Source organism: Tachysurus vachellii, chromosome 2, assembly GCF_030014155.1.
Source record: "Tachysurus vachellii isolate PV-2020 chromosome 2, HZAU_Pvac_v1, whole genome shotgun sequence".
Classification (NCBI taxonomy): domain Eukaryota; kingdom Metazoa; phylum Chordata; class Actinopteri; order Siluriformes; family Bagridae; genus Tachysurus; species Tachysurus vachellii.
The window spans coordinates 13,601,092-13,621,166 of NC_083461.1; the positions used below are offsets into that span (position 1 = coordinate 13,601,092).

The 20,075-nt window shown below is 37.2% G+C and overlaps 1 protein-coding gene across 3 annotated transcripts; it reads left to right on the forward strand.

Moving 5' to 3' along the window:
* Nucleotides 1-1,579: 1,579 nt before the first annotated feature.
* On the forward strand, nucleotides 1,580-19,707 carry LOC132837656 (CDP-diacylglycerol--glycerol-3-phosphate 3-phosphatidyltransferase, mitochondrial). 3 transcript variants are annotated; one of them, XR_009647552.1, is made up of 12 exons: nucleotides 1,580-1,724; nucleotides 7,185-7,371; nucleotides 8,280-8,357; nucleotides 8,571-8,667; nucleotides 8,895-9,084; nucleotides 9,600-9,778; nucleotides 11,267-11,679; nucleotides 12,863-12,938; nucleotides 14,212-14,360; nucleotides 15,211-15,376; nucleotides 17,401-17,476; nucleotides 19,477-19,707. XR_009647552.1 is itself a non-coding variant. In XM_060857461.1 (11 exons), exons 1-10 carry the CDS (start codon nucleotides 1,609-1,611, stop codon nucleotides 15,328-15,330), a joined length of 1,605 nt encoding a protein of 534 aa, XP_060713444.1. In that variant the 5' UTR covers nucleotides 1,580-1,608; the 3' UTR covers nucleotides 15,331-15,376; nucleotides 19,477-19,707. The 3 variants fall into 3 exon arrangements, 2 of the variants coding, with proteins under 2 accessions (XP_060713444.1, XP_060713434.1); XM_060857461.1 differs by lacking the exon at nucleotides 17,401-17,476; XM_060857451.1 differs by lacking the exon at nucleotides 19,477-19,707 and having other exon boundaries at nucleotides 17,401-18,038.
* Nucleotides 19,708-20,075: the final 368 nt, after the last annotated feature.

Sequence of the window (20,075 nt, forward strand, 5' to 3'; positions counted from 1 at the left end):
GTGTGTGTGTGTGTGTGTAAACAAACACACACACACACATTTAATAATATATATATATATATATATATATATATATATATATATATATATATATATATATATATATATATATATATAAAAGAAAGAGAAAGCTAAGGATCCTGTATCTGTAATAAACATCTACTAATTTTAATTATTTTTATTTATTTCACTGCTCAAAATCTAGAAAGAAAATTATTCATAATCCATCTATGAGAAGAGAATATGCTGTTCAGTTGATCATGAATATTAGGATCTTAAATCGCAGCTTCTGAAAAATTCCACTGCTTTTTATAAAATCCTCCCTGTTGTCAAAGCCCATTGTGATCTATATTATAGGACATCAGGTATTAATGACAAGCTGTAATCTTGATACCCAGTAATTGCTGATACACATCCAGGTCGTTCAAATGATCATTGTTAAAAAAAACCAACAACCGGGAAATATAATAGCTATTAGTAATACTTCTATTATAAAGCCAAATATTTTGATATATTTTGCTTTACATTTGTATTGTGACAGAAATTTGTATTTTATCTTTTAAGGGAAAATATGAATGAATATTTCACACCTACCTATTTGACGCTCCAGAAGGTTAAGTTTCAAGTGAATTAATAATTATGTTGGCATTGTAGAAGCCAACGTTCTGTTTTCCTATTTAAGCTTAGACAAAAATTGATCAAGAGTAACTCCTCCTAGGGCTTTCGAGCCACATGAAAAAAATTCGGATATGTTGTAGACGCTGGTCTGAAGTTTGTTGCTATTAATTTTCTAAGCGATCCGAGTTCCGGTACTTCCGGTACCAGGTCTCAAAATGGCCTTTTTTCCCATAGACTTGCATTATAAAGTTTGGAGGTTTATAACTCGGCAAGCTTTCGAACTATCTACACCAAACTTGGCCAGCTCCTTTAGGGTGATACTCTGAACAAAGTTTTAAATTGGTGTACCGACTGGCCTTTTGGTTGTCCCACAGCCACGCCCCCAATTTATGCTAAATCAAAAAACTTTTTACAACATGGACATGTGACATATCAAAACACTCAGAACAATGAGGGGAACTTCCTCACGCGTATTCTGATGACGTCACGTTAAAATAAAAAATTTGTACAACATGGGCATGTGACATATCAAAACACTCAGCACAATAAGAGAAACTGCCTCGCGGGTATTCTGATGATGTCACATGCTCGTCTCCACTTGCCTCCAAAAAGCACCGGGCTTTGCGAATACTTGCCTCATCAAAGCCAACATCAAAGTTTGTTGCGACGAACTTTATAAATCTAGTTAATCATTATAATTCTAATTAAATAATCAATGAATGAATGAAAGAATCACTTTTATAACTCATTATAGACAAGTAGGAGTATAAATTTCTCATCATTAAAACAGTCTAATACAATATTAAAACATGCCTAAAGACCCCCCCAAATAATAAAAACATCATGGTGAAATGCATTTTATTCGCCATTCAGAGGTTTATGTTTTGTTCACACTGAACACGCGTTAATAAACATACTCTGAACTAGTTGGCTTGTTGCACCGAACAGTCGTTCACATAAAGTTTTGACTTTTCAAACAGCTTTGGAAAAATGGCGGCCCCCATGACATGGAGGAGACTTGTGTACTCGCTTTACACTCCGGCTGTCTCTGGAATTTTATCTAAAATTTCGGACAAGTTCTGTAGGACACGTGATAGAAGAAGAGGGTAATTGTTAAGTTATTGTTTGCCTGATTTAAGAAGTTGTTTTGTCGTGAAGCGTTTTATTGTTTGCTTGTCTGTGTGTCGGTTACACGCTCTGCTTTAGCATCTTCTTTTCACTTACTTAGTGAAATCACTTGACCTGCTTAGTTAGAGCTATTCGTATTATTAGTTTGGGTTTCATTTATATCGAGTTGTTTGTCTTGTTTGAATGTTTAACTGTTAATTTACGTATATTCTTTTTCAATGAAACCTGAAATATCTGTTGTTTACCTTTAGCTTAGCTTAGCTTAGCTTAGCTTAACTTAGCTGGACGTTTGACATATTCATAATAAATAACGTTAAGCATTATTGTGAGGGTTTGCTGGCGTTAATAAGGTGGATGCAGTGTGTTCTCTAGCCTGAGCAACAGCGAAAAGCTTTGCGATCTTTAGTTGTGTGTCAAACAACTAAAAAGGAACAACTTTCCAGAGCAAAAAATAAATCTTTATTTGTACGTTTTATATGCAATGGGTTTGGAAAACAGAATTTACTGGTAGTAGTTTTTCCATACTTGGTTCTCGTAAATAGCATTAAGTACTTTATGATTTGGCTTGTCTGTAGGTATTAAAAGACATGAAACTTAATGAATGAAGCTCACAACCTTGGAGTAACCATGGACAATCCACTGTCCTTTTCCTCGTAATGTGACATGCTCATGTCAGTTCCTTCTCTACAACATTAGAAGGATTCGGACATTTTGGTCCACACAGGCTGCTCAGGTACTTGTTCAGTCTCTTTTCATCTCAAGACTACACTACTGTAACTGCTGGCAGGTCTACCTATAAACGCAATTCATCCCCTGCAAATGATCCAAAATGCAGCTGCACGGCTTGTTTACAACCTACCTAAGTTCTTGCATGCCACCCCGCTGCTGCGGTCCATCCCCTGGCTTCCAGTAGCTGCACGCATCAGATTCAAAACACTGATGATGGCCTACAAAGCCAATTATGGATCTGCTTCCTCTTACCTCTTATCACTCCTCACACTGCACCTCACACACTCAGAGCTACCAGCACTGCTCGACTGATTCCACCATCTCTCAGGGTAAGAGGGGTAAATATACAAAAAGACTCTTTTCTGTTCTGGTACCAAGGTGGTGGAATGAACTTCCCCTAGGGGTCCGGTCAGCTGAGTCACTGGTTATCAAATCAAATCAAATTTTTAAATCAAATTTTATTTGTCACATACACATCCGGTATTCAAGCATAGAAAGGAATGGAATTATGGTTAAAAATAAAACCAAAAGGAGTTAGATAAATAAAAGTATAAAATATATGAAAATATATGTGAAAGGATATTTGCAGTACAAATTAAAAATGATTTTGTAATTGGTTATCTTCAAACGACAGTTACTTATTCATGAAATACTTGAACTAGCACTTCCTTCCCTGTTTGTTCTATGTGTATTTAAAAATGTTTTTAGACATGTTTTGGTGTGAAATGCTTCCCACATTGAAAGGTGAACAAAGTGCAATTTAGAGATACTAGTTGTATAGGCAAAGTTGTATAGTACAGTTGTACAGTAGTTGTGTGGGCCTTTGAATCTTTGTAAAGCAAGCAGTTGCTGTGAGCCTTCCTATCATAGTAGGAACCATATCATGCCAAGGTGGAAATAGTATTACAACATATTCAATGCTATCATTTAGTAATGAATAATCTATTATTGAACACCATTAAGTGGTTCCCTACATTTACAGTATGAAAAAAGGAACAATGACAGTCACATGAGCCTATGATGGTGCAGAAAGTAACTATTTACTTAATAAGATGATTTTTGTATGACACTTTTGTAGAACAGTCTGTTTAGGGAGCACTGTTTTGATTGCATTTTCAAGCATTTTGTAATATTTGAGGATGATATCCTGCTAGAGCCAGCTGGTGAAATCAGTATCGTTTGCAGTGCATACCTGTTTTACAGTGCTAAAAATATTTGTTGGTTCATATTTGTAAACAAACACAGGAAAAGGCACCCTTTTAACCACATCGTTAAAGCAATATAAAGCAGTTTTCTTCTGCTCTGGATTCTTTTATTTTGTGAATTTTATTTCTTTGGATCTGTCATTTTCTTTTATCTGCTTCCCCATGTGTCTGCTTGTGACGTATCTGCTTATGTTCCTGATCTGTCAGTAAAGGTATTTTTTGCGAGTTTGCCTGCTATTATAATCCTTGTTTCACTGATTTCTCTTCCACTTGAAGGGGGCACAAATGAATCCTCCTAGATTGAGTCAACTCTGTGTATGACATGGGTTGTGTGTGCAGTCTGGTTGAACAGGTGAAGTAGCTGGCAGTCCACTGCCTTCCTGCGTTTCTAAATTCATTTTTAAGAATACTAAAGAACATAATGTGCACTGTAAGTTATGATCCTGCATTTAGTCGACTTGTGTGTATTGAGACTGCTGGTGGGATAAAAAATAGTTTGTTTCAAATTTATCCAACTATTTCTTTAAATTGATTCTGATATTTGTGTTCCAGAGGATTTTGATGTGTATCAAATGGCGTGACTTATTAACACTCCTGCCTTTAAATCACAGCATGTACCTGGATGTGTATTTATTCAGATATAGTTTAAACATCTTTAATTACAGTGGATCTAATGTAATTAGTGGAACACTTATTGTGATCCAATGCACCATAATGTCAACATGTGTTTTGCAGTTCATTTTTTTAAAATCATTATGTACAGGACTATAAATACATTATGCTTGAATGCTGTAATGACTAAGAACAGGTGTGAACACACTGCATTAGTGGGACTGGTTTGTAAGCGAGTGACAGTTATCAGATAATAGAAGGCAGGAGTTAATTGGTGCAGACACAGCCAGTGACTCATTCCTGTCTTTTGTTTTATTTGATTTCTTCTAGGGTGTTTATAGCATGTATAGTGTAATGGTTTCCGGAATCATAAAAGGCACCTCCTTTTGTTTTGAGAAGAAAAATTAGAATTTGTGTGGTCAGAGTGGGTTCAGCCGAGAAAAACACGTCTGGGATCGGTTTGTGTGAACTCCGGATAACCTTCATGTTTGGCAGAAGATCTGAGTATAAATGTAGATTTAGACTTCATGCTGTCTATCCCAGGCCAAATTATTGCCTTCCCGTTATCTGAGTACTGTCGGTTTTGGCACTAGCTCTTGTACTCTGTTTAGGTAGCTGTGCTGTGCTGCGTTGCTCGAGAGTGATAATATACTGAACGTATCAAGTGTTAAAAGAAAAGAAAACGCTTGACACAAAAACAATTGGTAATTCTGGTATTTATTTTATTTTATTCATAATAAATACATACAACTTCAGCTTTCACTGATATCTTTTGTGCTGGATATTTTAATGTATTCTATAACAATCTCTCTTAGTCTTCTAGTTTTTTTCTTTATCAATGTTTTATTGAGTTCTACATTTGGGAAACAGTGAAGGAATTCTTACTTGTATTTGTTACTCTTCACTTGGCCTTTTTCAACCGAATTACTGACTCTATTATTGTATAACAACCAATTCAGTCTTGTGTTCATTGAGTGACTCATACGTTTGACCAGTGACACTTGAGTTCTTTATGGAGTTCTTGTGGTGAGGGACCTGTAGTGAAATTGTTAAGGCCAATTCACACCAGCCATGTTTCTCCTACTGAAGCATTTTATAATGCGTATCAAGTCCATAAAGTTAATTTTACAGCAGACACCCGTTTTACACCACACCACAGCACTGCACTGCAATTGCACAGCTTCCAGTACAGACCTGTGTGTTAATCAGTGTCGTAATAAACTGCACTTCACAAGTGTCGCGTGCAGGACGGGTGTGGGTTCCTTTCTATTAGGATAATACAGTGTCATGTAGTGGCACAACATGAAATGAGATGAGAGCAGTCACATGACCATGTAGCAATAAGTTCAGGTTTTATACTGGAAATGCCCTTAACTCAAAATTCTAGACAAATCCTGCTTTTGAAAATACTGCTTTAGTTTAGAAGGCACCAAAAAAATCTTGATGAGCGTTGCTGTTTGAAAGTGACAACAACTAAGAGAGCTGAGCAAAAGTGTTTAAAACTGCATAAATAGTAAATATAGTAAAAATGTATAGTAAATATAAAGTATATTTATATTTTTATATGTTTTGAGAATCTGAAAAAATGGTCAGCTTTTATGATCAAAATTCAGACATCATTTATTTTCTTATGGCCGAAATCCAGAGTCCTGACTGCGAAGTATTATTTCTATTTAATCATTTAGTCAGTCCTTTCACCGAAAGCAATAGCTTGTATCTCAAGCATCGGCAGTGAAGTGCTGATGGCTGGTTTTGAACTTATAGTCTTTTAGTCACTAATGCACATTCTAAACTTCTGCTTTTCTATAAAAAACAGTGTAAGCAACAAAAACTTCAGCAGCTTTTTACCTTGGAGGATGTGGCACATGGCTGTATTGTGTCAGATATTTTGTAATGCTGTAATTTAGTGTGTCTGTGGTTTTCTCAATCTATGTTCATCATTTTGCAAACTTTGAATTCTTTGTAGCCATTGTCAGCATAAGCCAGCAGGGTGTTGAAACATCTCCATTACATACTGAGGTTTAGGAAACATTTTCAGAGTACAGTCACTCTTTAGCAAGATGCTGAAGTCACCCTGACTGTATTTCAGAGTGTGAAGTTTCACTCTTTACTGGAAAAGAGAAGGTTGAGTGTGTAACTAGTTTTTTCTTGCTGGCGTTCACACCTTGTGTAAGTCTACTTTTTTCTATGGTGCATGTATAGGTCATGTGTATAATGATAGAATTGTAGTATTGGTTTTAAAATGACTTCAGGATATTTTAAGCAATATTACACTGTCCTAGCCATCAGTAGAAACTGGCCTGGGAAATTATTAATAGTACAATTTTGATAGAATTTGGCTTATAGGTAATGGGTATGGGTAATATTGTCATTAACCTGTAGCCCAATCCATGAGACCTTATAAAAACTTCCCATCAAAGCATGTCAGGTTCTTCAACAATCAGAGACGAGTCTTATTTGCAAATGCTTTGATGCCCAGAAATAGTTATTTTAAGTGTAAAAATCTAATTGTATTCACCTCTAAACCTATTGTTATCTTGAAGTTAAATGAGTGCAAATGTATTCTTTGTTCCCTTTTTAAATACTGCTGTCATCAAGATGTTGAAACAGGGAAATCGGGTCTGAAGAAATGCATTAACCAGAAATGATCTCATTCTGGCTCGTTGCTCACGCATGTTCAAGCTTCATCACCGTTTCAACACATCCATGTGTACAGTTTTAGAAGGAAGAGTATTTCCTTACAAACATTTTCCTTTTTGTTTTATATCCTTTTATTTTAATTTGCAGAATAGTTTCTTTCCCTGTATAGGATGTTCCCCTCCCTTTTTAAAAAAGAAATAAAGAAAGAGAGAGAGAGAATTATTTATCTTCCCTGCTTTGTTCACTCTGTAGGTCCTCACTGCTGCTCCTGGCACCTCTCTTGGCAGATACAGACTCTATGGTGTCCAGACTGCCAGGCTCCACTGAGGGTCTCCACACACGCTTCCACTGGATTGCTGACCATGTGCCAGCATTCAGAGTTCCAGGGGGCCACATACACATCCTTCACTCCCCCAATGAGTTCTATCAGGTTATGAAGGTGTGTGGGGGTGGCTATAGGTTGAGTGGGTGTAAGCGGGTGGCTATACGTTGAGTGCAGAGAGAGTGCTGGTCGTGTTTGTGTGACCAAAAAGTGTTAAACTTCCTGCATATCTGTCTGTTAATGCATTTAATTTTTTTTTCAAACCAAAATTTGTGTGATGCATGTTTCAGGTTTTTTGTGTTTGACAAAAGTAATAAAAGTAATAGAAACCAGATCTCCAACTGTAATTTTGAGATGTTGATCTTCATCTCCTCTAACTTGCTGGTGGAGAGACCTGATCCACTGATTCCAGCAGGACACATTTTGCCTGAGCTTGGCTTTGTGAGAAAGTTAAACTTACTGATTTCATTCTATAATCAATGTGGGACAATTTGAATCTACAGCTAGAGATCAGACCAATGTATAAAAATCTGGCAAACTGTACATGTATCATGACTTTAAACCAGGAAACTACTACTATAGCATTTTATACAATTTATGTACAATATAATTGTATATTTAACCATTTTTATTTATCTAGCTCACAATTTCAGCCCATTAGGTAATTAATGTCTAAGAGTTGGAAATGTAATGTTTTTCAAATGTGCAAAAACAAATCATGTTCATTTCTGGGAAATAATGAATAATATTTTTTATGGGATGAAATATTCTAGGTCAGTTGTCTATACACTGTATGGCCAAAAGTATTTGGCAATCTGACCAACATGCTCAAATATGCATTTTAGTCCTCCTTTTCTGTTCTACTACATTTTGGCACGTGACTGTGGGACTTGGCTAAGGGAAGGTCCATGAGTTCAAAAACCATATATTTTGGCCATAATAAGCTATTTATGAAACACAATGTCAATGTAACATTAAACACCAGTGCCTTTAATTTGTTGTCTGTGTGTTTTGTGTTTATACAGGAACGAATCAAGACAGCCAGAAGTCGAGTAGTGATTGCGTCCTTGTATCTTGGCACAGGACCACTAGAACAGGATCTTGTATGTTTTCATCAAGTATTTTATCTTTCAGGTGAAGCGTGTATGAGTTGCAGGAGTATTGTGAATGAATTATCTCTTAGGCTAAGCAGCTAATAAATTCGGCAACAACATAATGGTGTTTGCAGAAAATAATTACTTGAAATAATGCAATAAAATATTTCATTATATATTTAACAGTTAGGTATTGATTTATCTTTTTCACTTTTCTGGTAGGTTGAGTGTATGGAGCAGGCACTCAAACGTTCTCAGGAAGAAGCTTCTCCTGATTTAAAAGTGTCTGTGCTACTTGACTACACAAGGGGATCAAGAGGTTTGGAGTACTGTTGACGCTGATGGTTTTTTTGTCTCTTATGTTCTCTTTGCCATTCAAAAAAAAAAACTGTTCATAACCAGTATGACAGCATACCATACTCTTCCTGAAACACCACATTCATCCCCCCATGTCTGTTTTTGTAAAATGACTGAGCTGTCAGTGTGGAATGTGTGTACAGGCATCTGTCTGGTTATATTAGTGTGTAATATTTGTGTTTGCTCCAGGAAAGAATAACTCTCGAACAATGCTGTTGCCGTTGCTGCAGCGCTTTCCAGAGCAGATGAGAGTGTCTTTGTATCACACTCCAGACCTGCGTGGGCTGCTACGCCTCCTGGTGCCTGAACGCTTCAACGAGACTATTGGTGTACAGCATATCAAAGTTTACCTGTTTGACAACAGTCTCATCATCAGTGGGTATGAACCGATGAACAACTCGTGCATACGTTGTCTGAGCATATACCTGCAGTACATTCACATGCAATAAATGACAGCATGCTAAGCTTCAATATATGTGAGAATGCACAGAGAGTATCTGAATGTTGCTTGATGCATACTGTATTGGCCTTCAAACATGTATTGTAGAAGCTTTTATAAATGTTAAAAATGTTCAGTGAGCTTTCAGATGTTACAAAAAAAAAAAGCATTCTGTGTAAATAAAAAAAAAAATGCTTAAATGAATGCAGGCCAAACATTATCTCTGAAATGTCACAGGTTTCTCAGGAAGTTTTAATATATTATAAAGTTAAGGAAGATCACAATCACAGTATGTCACATATTTGTTCAGTTTGATATTCTTCTTGTATTATATGTAATAATCATTACAGAGTCGGTGTATTTTTACCAGTAAGGGCCGGTCATTTGTATTGTTTTGTCATCTGTAACCTGACACATCAAACATGTTTGATAATTCATATAATCCTGTTTCACAGAGCTAATCTGAGTGATTCGTACTTCACTAATCGTCAGGATCGTTACGTGCTGTTAGAGGACTGCAAAGAGGTGGCTGATTTCTTTTCGGAGTTAGTGGGAGCAGTGAGTGACATATCACTTCAGCTTGCACCTGATGACAGCGTTCACATGTTGGAGGGAATGGTGCACCCTTACAAAGGCAAGTGGTTCTGTCCGCTAAGATGGAAATCATCAAAATATTGCACCAACAATGTTACTTAATTACTGTGATTTAAGAAGTGCTTAAGGAAGAAGAGAGACACTGATGAACACTGGATTGTTCTTTCTGATGTATAGTACATTACAAAACACTCACTAACACTGTCGAATTCTGAATATAGTCACACGTTACATTTTCCATATCAGATCCAGTTCCTGATCTATAATATCCAGAAGCCTGAAATCTAGAAACCTGGTGACCTTTCTTTCAGTTGTGTGTCTTACATTCATACTGCTCCCCAAACCCATAGACAAGTGAATGAGTGATTTACTCTCTATAAGCCCAGATCTGTAATTCAAGCACCATCATGGAGAAGCCAGCGCCGGACCATGACATAACCACTCCAGAAGGAGACAACAGTTCATCACACATCCCAGAAATAGAGTGGTGATGTCATCTTTCTGGTGGTAAACGATCTGCGAATGGAGGGAGGTAGGGCGGGTGGAATGGATAGATGAACGGGAAGGTGAGATCTAGGTCTTGCTGGAGTCTGCCGGGATGGTAATAAAAATAATATAAAAAGAGATTAACTGATGTGCTGGAGGTGAAGGAACAGCATGCGGGAAAACAATGACTGGAACATCATTAAAAAGAATAACAAAGAATGACCAGTAGCCTCATATGTAATTAGATTATTTTTTATGCCATCACACATTACAAATAAATTAAACAGAGGATAGAGAGCGCCTGAGCATACACTTCATACACACTCAGTGAACTGGAGAGATGGCTCATTGAGAAGCCCATCTGCTGACTGTGCACTTCATTGCCTGTGTAGCTCCAGTAATCGGATCCCCCTGCTTGTCGGTAAAAGCAGCTGAACTCCACAGCCCTCTTAACTGGATGTGTTTGGTCCTCCGAGGCTTTAGAGGCTTGGGGTTTCTGGTGCACTGCCTGCGGGGAAAGCCCCTGTGTTCACCATTAAAGCAAAGCTTGTTTGCTCGACTCATTTGTGGCTTTAATTCCAATCAGCCTGTCCCACTCCATTCTTAACATATCATCACTGTGGAGACTGCCACCAAACTGGCCCTAGATCGGTTAGTTTTGCCTGTACGTTGAAGTTATTCATTATTTACAGATTGCATCTCTTTCTCTGACTCACTGTGCCACATTATGTCTAGCAGAGGCGCCAGGCTTTGACAGAGCGCCTTTCTAGATGGTCAGCAGTTATTGACCTGCGTCTCTGAGGTTTGGATCATGCATTTGCAGGATCCTTATATGAGCAACAGCCTCTCATGGAGGGCCTATCAAATGAAAAAGTCATTATGGTGGTGGTGTTTAATAAGTATATACATCAGATTTAAAAAGACTACACTGCTGAAAATCATGAACACAAAAAGGAAAGGATAAGAGACCTCGCCTAGTTGCCTCTCTGAGATTATTGCTTTAGCCAGCATTTTACCTCTTATTCTATTTTTTTATTTTCAGGTAATCGGGTAGATTTCTCAGCTTTAGCACAGCAGCATATTATGGGAGTAATGAATTCAGCCAAGACACGACAGCACATGCTGGAGATGGATTCCTGCTCAGAAGTGGAATGTCGAGAAGAGCATAGTGACACCTGGGTCTTCCCACTTGTGCAAATGAAACCTTTGGGTATCCAGTTGGATGAGGAGGTAACGCAGAGACTGCTGACGGAGGCAGATGGGGACTCCACAATATATCTAACATCGGGCTACTTTAACCTGACAAAAACCTACATGAGACTAGTACTGGGAGCTGCTGCAGATTATCGCATCCTCATGGCCTCACCAGAGGTCAATGGTTTTTTTGGGGCCAAAGGTGTGGCAGGTGCCATTCCCGAAGCTTACATTCACCTTGCCAATCAGTTCTATAGCAAGGTGAGCAAGTACTTTGTTTAGCAAGTATTCCTTTCTTGTTGCACGGGACATGATGAATATACAGTCCTCTCTGAAAGTACTGGAAATGGCAAGGCCATCTTATTTGTTCTTTTGTTATACGCAAAATAAATTTGGTTTTGAGATCAAAAGATGAATATGAGGTTATGGTTAGCTTTCATTTCCTACTATATAAATCTTATTGTGTTAAACAGCATTTATGTTATTTAGTTTCTAAATAACAATATTGTTTAACAATATTGTTATTGTTACACAATCAATAAAGGTTACTAAGGCTGTTCCACGAGCAGCCATGCAAGCAAGTCTTGACACTTGCAGATTGTATGTCTGGGGGGGCACGGTGGCTTTGTGGTTAGCACGTTCGCCTTACACCTCCAGGGTTGGGGGTTCGATTCCCGCCTCCTCCTTGTGTGTGTGGAGTTTGCATGTTCTCCCCGTGCCTCGGGGGTTTCCTCCGGGTACTCCGGTTTCCTCCTCCGGTCCAAAGACATGCATGGTAGGTTGATTGGCATCTCTGGAAAATTGTCCGTAGTGTGTGAGTGCGTGAGTGAATGAGAGTGTGTGTGCCCTGTAATGGGTTGGCACTCCGTCCAGGGTGTATCCTGCCTTGATGCTCGATGACGCCTGAGATAGGCACAGGCTCCCCATGACCCGAGGTAGTTCGGATAAGCGGTAGAAAATGAGTGAGAGTGAGAGTCACAGAGGATGAATACTGGCAGAATAATGGGGATTTTTTAAATTTTATTTATTTATTTATTTATTTTTTTTAAATCTTTCTGCAAAGATCATTTTGAGTAATGAGACAGTTTATGTGCTGTAAGAAAACACACATAAGCTTAATCAGACCAGTCTGTAATCTAGCTGTTATGGAATGGAATCTAATGTTGCTGGAATGGAATCTACAAATTAAATTTTTTTCCTTTTTTCTTTTGGGGGTAACAAGTTTTTGAAAGTTCATTTACCTATGTTTGAGATGTACACAAAATAGAAGCATATTTCAATTCACACACAGTTTTCTCTCACACATTCTAATCCATGGGGGGGCGCCCCCCCCCCCCCCCACAAAAAAAAAAACAAAAAAAAAAACACAATTCTATATGGGGTGCTTTTTTCTTTTGTTGCACTAAAATGTTCATAGACTAACGCTGCAGTTATTTATATCTAGGTGTGTGAGCTGGGTCAACAGGATAGAGTCCACCTGCATGAGTATCATCGGCCTGACTGGACTTTCCATGCCAAGGGTGAGTTTAATTTATTTTTTGTTATGGTTTATATAATCAATTCTCTGTATTATTAACCCTGGGGTTAAATAAACCTAATGAACACTGCAGCCTAGCCGGTAAACTCAGTGGAAATGCATTTCCACTCAATTTTAAATACAACTCAGTGAGAGGTAAAAACATCATTTATCCCTCACTCCTGCTACTTATTTAATATAGTAACTTGTGTATTTTGTTTCATATTTTAATGCCTGTTCAGAGTGCATTAAATGGCTTCAACATTCATGTGATAAGAGTTCATAGACTTGGAGAGACCAGAAATGAGTGAGAGACTCAGAGTTCAGTAAATATGGGCAGCATCAGTGCAATTCAATTTCATGCTCCCGTTAAGAAGTCCCGCTTATTAGATAAAGCCTTGTCAATGCCGTCATTTCTAGTAAACATAGAGGCAGAAGTGGGAATCGACAGGGTGCAGAGGTCCTCTTGGTCAAGCAGGAAAAGAATCAATGACCATTAACTGGCATTCTGGCCCTCTGCCTACGATAGACCTATTCACCCTAGGCAGGGGCCAATGAGCTGGAATAAGTGATTAAATGAGAGATGAACACAGAGGCGAGGAAAGAGGTTGTGTATGAGGTAGTAACTCCCTTAACTAGGCTGTTTTTAAAATTGAATGATTTAGTTCAGGCACAGAGAAAGATCAGATTACCTCAAAGCCTTTTGGGATGCATAATTAATCGTTTGTACATACAAGGAAATCCTGAGTAATAAGTTTTGAGTAGCTTCCCGTCAGTTGTGTTACCTGATATTCAACTACCTTCGGATAAAATGCTTCTCTGATGTATTTTATGTGGAATTATGTAGAGAATATTCTTGCTTGCAGTGATTAACATTTACAAAGCTTAAAAACCATCTATGATGTAAAGATGCCATATTTTAGATTGTTGACTTTGTCTTTGCACTGAAGACGTGGAAGGATTTATTTGTTCTGAAATACCAGCGTATCATATTTCATGTTCAGAGTTTCCTGTAAGGGATGAATAGAAACCATGTTTGTTGTTGAACTCACAAATCCAGTGCCAGCAATGAAACGTTGCCAAATTGAAATAGGGAAGTCTAATCTGGGTAATGTTCACACTTTCTGGTAGCTTACAGGCTTGAGTTCTTAAAGAAAAAGCATGAACTAGCATGAATTAAGGTTTCTTTTAAAATATTCTAATTAATTATTCAGCTAATTAAATGTGTGTATATGCATAAGGTTAATTAAGATTCAGGTTAACGTCTGTCATTACAGGATTGTGGTACTACCTGGAAGGAAATCCCCATCCCTGTCTGACTCTTATAGGCTCACCCAATTTTGGTTATCGCTCTGTGCACAGAGACCTAGAGGCTCAGATAGCCATAGTAACAGAAAATGATGAACTCCAGACTCAACTGCAACAGGTCAGAATCACTCCTACATGAAGATATTTTGCTCTCTGTAAAATTGAACACAACTATTTTTGCACACTGTCTTATATAATCATATAACTAATAGGATCTTTTTACAGTATGACAGAAAAGCCTTTGCATCCCCTGCAGTTTACCCCATAATATATGATTAGACCATGTGATCCTTCTGGGAAACCTGTATCTGAGTGGTAATAAAGCTTGAGTAACCATAAATGGGGTCAGATGCTCTTTAACTCCTTGGACAAGCTGAGGTTCCTGTCAGTCTTTAGCAGATGGAAGTTATATAAGCTTATAGCACTTTTAGCACTCCCCACACACACCCAGTCACTGGCTAACAAATATGATGAATTCAGCATAGACTAAGGTCCAGTACAGCCTGTAATATTGTTTGCACTTCTATGCCAAATTCTATGCTATTAATTTTGCTGGCATAGTAAAACCACCATAAACGCACAATGCTCTGTCTAGGCTTCTTTGGGAGTTGTTTCCATTGAAGAAGCAAATATAAGTAAAACATTTATCATCCATTTTCTGTCTGAAACATCAGTTACTTAATGTTAATTTCTTGTTTATGGAACAGTAGCATTAAAGCAATATCATACTCAAAATCATGCTGTTGTACTAAATATCAGCAGGGCTCTAATTACGGGTAGTCAAAACACTGCCATGCAGAATTTCAGTATAACGACACTCTTGCTATTGCGATATTTCTTAATTATACCACCATGAAACCTGGGTGCTGATTAACTACTAACTGCATGCTATTTATTCAATGCTGCCAGATTGTTTCAAGATTCAATATTAATAGAAAACTCTTCATACTATTGGTTTCTTTGTCCAGGAGCGAGACCTGTTGTATCGGAAATCCACAGAGGTGTCCGGCACCACCTTTAAACAACCCAATCGTTATGTGAAGTTATGGGTGAAGTTGGTCACTCCTCTAATTAAGAACTTCTTCTGAGATACTGCAAGCCAGAGTGATTTAGACCTCTTACAGTCCATACCAGGTTGGTTCATTTTAGACTTGGTGTACTGACTATGCTACTGAGGAGCCTCTACTCATTATATTAAAAGAAACAACCTTGATTCATTTCATGACATGATGAAGTGAGTCTAATGGAAATCAGTTGTACTGTGTTCAACAGTCAATACTGGGCAATGTATCTGTAAATCAGTACCACATTTACCTAGACTTTAGAGAGACCATGAATTGCTTTTGTGTATAAGAAGATGCACAAAAAAATTTGTTGTTATTATTTTGGTTTATTTGAAGCACATTCAATGTTTCTTTAAATATAAACGCACATAAAGCCCAAGCTGGCAGATAGTGGGTTTTTAAGAATCCGCAAAGTCACTGCAGTGGTACCCCAAGCAAAAATCTTGTCACATAGCCGAGTGTAGAGTAGTGTGGCAAGACCACAGCACAAACTTGGACATAAATTATTCCAGTGCTTTCATTCTTTAAGCACTGCCAGTGACCTCATTCAGCCCACTGCTGAAAACATCTGGAGCTGTTTTGTTCATGTTGTCTGTATTTCAGGGATGGCCTACATTTAAGATGCAGATTGAGAAACACCAGATCTAAAAAGCTTTACATTAATGAAAAGACGTTTACTGATGTAAATGAAAGGGTTAAACACTGATGAAATGCATACAAGTTTTTCCCTAATATACTGTTAGACTGCCCTCTTGTGATTATTTTGGAAAATTGAAATGTATCCATAACACAAGAACACGTTTGATGTTAATATCCTTGTAATTAAGGCATACAATCAAGAAACAAATGAATTTTGGTCAAGGAACGAACAATTTAATAATCGAATTATGGCATAAATAATATAGAAATAACAAGTTTCTTTTCTGTTCAGTTATGCTGCACTAGACACTAAGAAGCAGACATACAAAAGCTAACACCCATTTAATTGGTTTCTCTTTAGTTTTCTGATTAAAGGTCAAAACGTAGGTGTGCACATGCATACGTGTTTTGTACACAGGACACTCTTATACATTCTTTTTCTCCTGGTGGTCAATGGGAATGGCATTATTGAAGATTACTGGCATATTAGCTGTCAAATTCCTTAAAAAAGGCATCAACAATTGCACCAGTCTGGATACCCCTATCGAGCTCCTGTGAAAATGTTACAAACAAAATTTAACGCTCATAATGTTTTCTAGCAAAAGATCACTGATGTAATTCATGTGGACTGCCCTGCATTTATTATTACTGAGCTGCTTTAAATGAAATCTCATGATATATTTGATAATTGGCTGATAGTTTGAATGAGGCAGGCAGCGTGGGGAAACAATACAACACTGATGAATTTTAGGAAAAAATGACAATGGCATCATGTAGGAGTGAAGATTGGGGCAGTCTAAGAATTGCTGATATTTGGGGAATCTGGGGAAGGTATTCTTTACAAGCCAGTGACAAGATTATTACCTTTAACAAGCAAGTGATGTCAACAATCCTTGGCTGAGCAGTTGATGTGAATTTGTACAACAATGTACATATTTATTACCAGAAGCTCCTTGTCTAGGACAGCAAATTGCAGTCATAATTATTTTTATTATAATATGACTTTAATATCTAAACATGAACCAGATAAAAGTTGCAGTTAGTGTCACTGATTATGCTAGATCATATATAGATATATATTACACACACATGTAAATAAATATATACACGTATATAAATAAAAAAAATTTCAAATTTGATTTCATGGATAATAAATGAGCTAAATAAATGTAGGTAAATGAAAGGAGTTGTGCAGATTTAACACAGGTTAAACTGTATGATGTGGAAAAGCAATTTCACTGTGATCAACTTTTGCAAGGTTTCATTTCAGTATGGCTTATATACATTTGCCTTTTTGATGTTTTTAACCGTGTCTGCTTTAAAAATGTGCCTGTTTATTAAAAATATTAAATCTAGTGAGCAGCTTCTTTTTACTTTGTTTATTTGGTTTGTATGAAGGAGACAAAATGCAAGTTATAACAGTGTTTGAAAGCCATATTTTGCCTTTCTTTTAAGCGTTCTATATTTGATGTTCTGAATGACATTCCTGATTGAGAGTCTTATGCCAGTTGGTCTGTAAACAGCCTTGAAGGTCAGTTCTTTATTTATTCTCTCTGCCAACCATTCTAATATGTATTATTATTATTAGTGTTTTTGGTTCTATAAATAGTATTTTTAAAATAAAGGCTTGGATGTGATGTGTGTTTAATCCAGTATTGAGGTCCTAAAACATATAATTTCAAATAATCTTACCTTCCACGAAAAGGCCATAGATAAAAGCACCATCTCTGGGTGCACTGGTCATGTCCTCCCTATTCTTTTTAGTCACCTCCTATAGCCAAACGCATCTAGTCCAAAGGCCATTCATGTTTCCTGGCTGTGGACTGCACGATGGCAGTGAGGAAAGACTGGGGTTTGAAAAAGCCAGGAAGCCAAGCTGCAGCAGGCATGGAAAAGTCAGATGTCCATGTCTCCAGTTCCTATAGATACAGCATTTTATTGAGATGTCGTTTCTTGATACAATTTAATTTCATTTTTTGATAAAAGCTTTCTTTTTATAAAAACAAAAATAAACCATGGCTCAGTAAACCTCTGGTCTAGGCTACAGAACACATCAATGTCACATCAAACCTAATTATTATTTAACTGATTCAGCTGTCTTTATATATATATATATATATATATATATATATATATATATATATATATATATATATATATATATATATATATGGAAAGGAGTGTAACATATTTGAAATACTCAGACAGTCATTTAGGTACAGTATGCTCTCTCCTTGTCTCCTCGACTTCATTATTCAGAAGGAATTACCTCTATATATGAATTCAAATCATAGCCCTCAAGCCATTGTGGGCAATTTAAAAGTAAAAAGTGAACGTTTAAATGTTTCTCACCTTGATTCTGAGGAGATCTTTATACCAATCACCCAGCCCCTTTCCTAGCTTTTCCATGTCTGCAGTTTTTTATGTTTTTAACCGTGTCTGCTTTAAAAATTTGCCTGTTTTATTAAAAATATTGAATCTAGTGAGCAGCTTCTTTTTACTTTGTTTAGTTTGTATGAAGGACACAAAATAAAAAAAAAAAACAGTTTAACAGTGCAAGTTATAAGAGTGTTCGGAAGCCATATTTTGCCTTTTTTTTTTTTTTTTTAAACGTTCTATATTTGAAAGGAAAGCCTGGCACCAGCTGCAGTTCTTGCTCTAACATATCTGTCTGCATATATTCCTGAAGATATGTCCTGCATAGTCTACTGTCTCAGTCAGCAGTAATATGGCCACCATACATTGTGGGATGATGAGAGACCCAGGTGTAGGGGCTGGCTCAGCGCTCATGAACACACAATAATATATTAATGAAATTAAATATAGTAAGCTAGTAAGAATATAAAATGAACTGCCATTTGAAAATATACTTATATCAAAATGCATCATGTAATGGTTTAAAAGTACACACCACATCTTGTGTGAACATAATCACTTTGTCATATGACTGAAGTTGTACATGATAAGTGGAATTTTGAGTGTATAGCAGCATCTGTGGGTGTATAGCTGTAGAATGACCCAGTGTTTCTAAAGCAGCCTCAGCCACTACCTCCTGGCCCTGACCCAGAGACCCATTGTGAAACCTGCCATTATCAATGCTAAAGCCCTTCTTCATGCTTTATTTTTGATTTTCATTTGTTTTTAAGGATTTTTAGCAAATAATATTTTAAGGGTCAGATAAGCGGTAGAAAATGAGTGAGTGAGTGAATATTTTAAGGGCATTAGTGACTAGTTAAAAGAGTTGGATGCTTGATCAAAGCCAGAGAATGCCTTGTTAGAGTAGACACTGCAGTTTGCCTCTAACCTCCTCCCAAGTTAAAAATGCGAATTTCGTTGTTTTACTGCACACTTTACACCAGTGTAGTGATCAGAGTGATGTTTAAGTTTTACTGTAATGTTTATTATGGAGTCAAATAACAAATTTAAATAATGATAGTCACAACCTCCTTTTGATAAGTGTTTCTGCTCATAACTATTATAAAAATGTAGGCGTAAAAGGAGAGTATTTTAATCCTGATTCTAACTCTGCAGCCTATACAGAGATAGTGCCGCTATGACCGCTAACGCGTCAACTCCAGGAGAGAGGATAAAGAACATAGGAGTGGCTGCTCTCTTCAAAGGACACAGCAAACGCAACACTGTGGCCATCAACATAATGGATCAAAAATCACTACAGGGTCCAAACAGCTCATTACAGTAACTGCTGCATTTACAAATGTATACATCAGACATCAGAATAAAGAAAAAACTTTGATTCTGTGACTTTGATTGTTGCATGGTTATTGGTGCCACATGAGCTAGTTTGTGTGTACGTGTTTCCTCATACCTGATAGCATAACACTTTGTCAGGTCTCATGCATCTTATCATACTCCGCTTCTGTATGGTGCTCCTTTTCTTCCATTCTTGGGGAAACCTCTCCTTCTCTTTAGCCTCAGACTCTACAAACCTCTTCCAGCGTGTGGCAAATCCTTTTATACCTGTGTCCAGATTTCTAAACTCATCCATTTCAGCCAAGTCTACCAATACACAAGACAAAATAGTTAAACTAAAGATAATTCAAAACGATTCAAATTGTATTAGTTATCACCTTGCAAACCTCTTTAAGGGCATTACTAGTTCTATTCCTCCA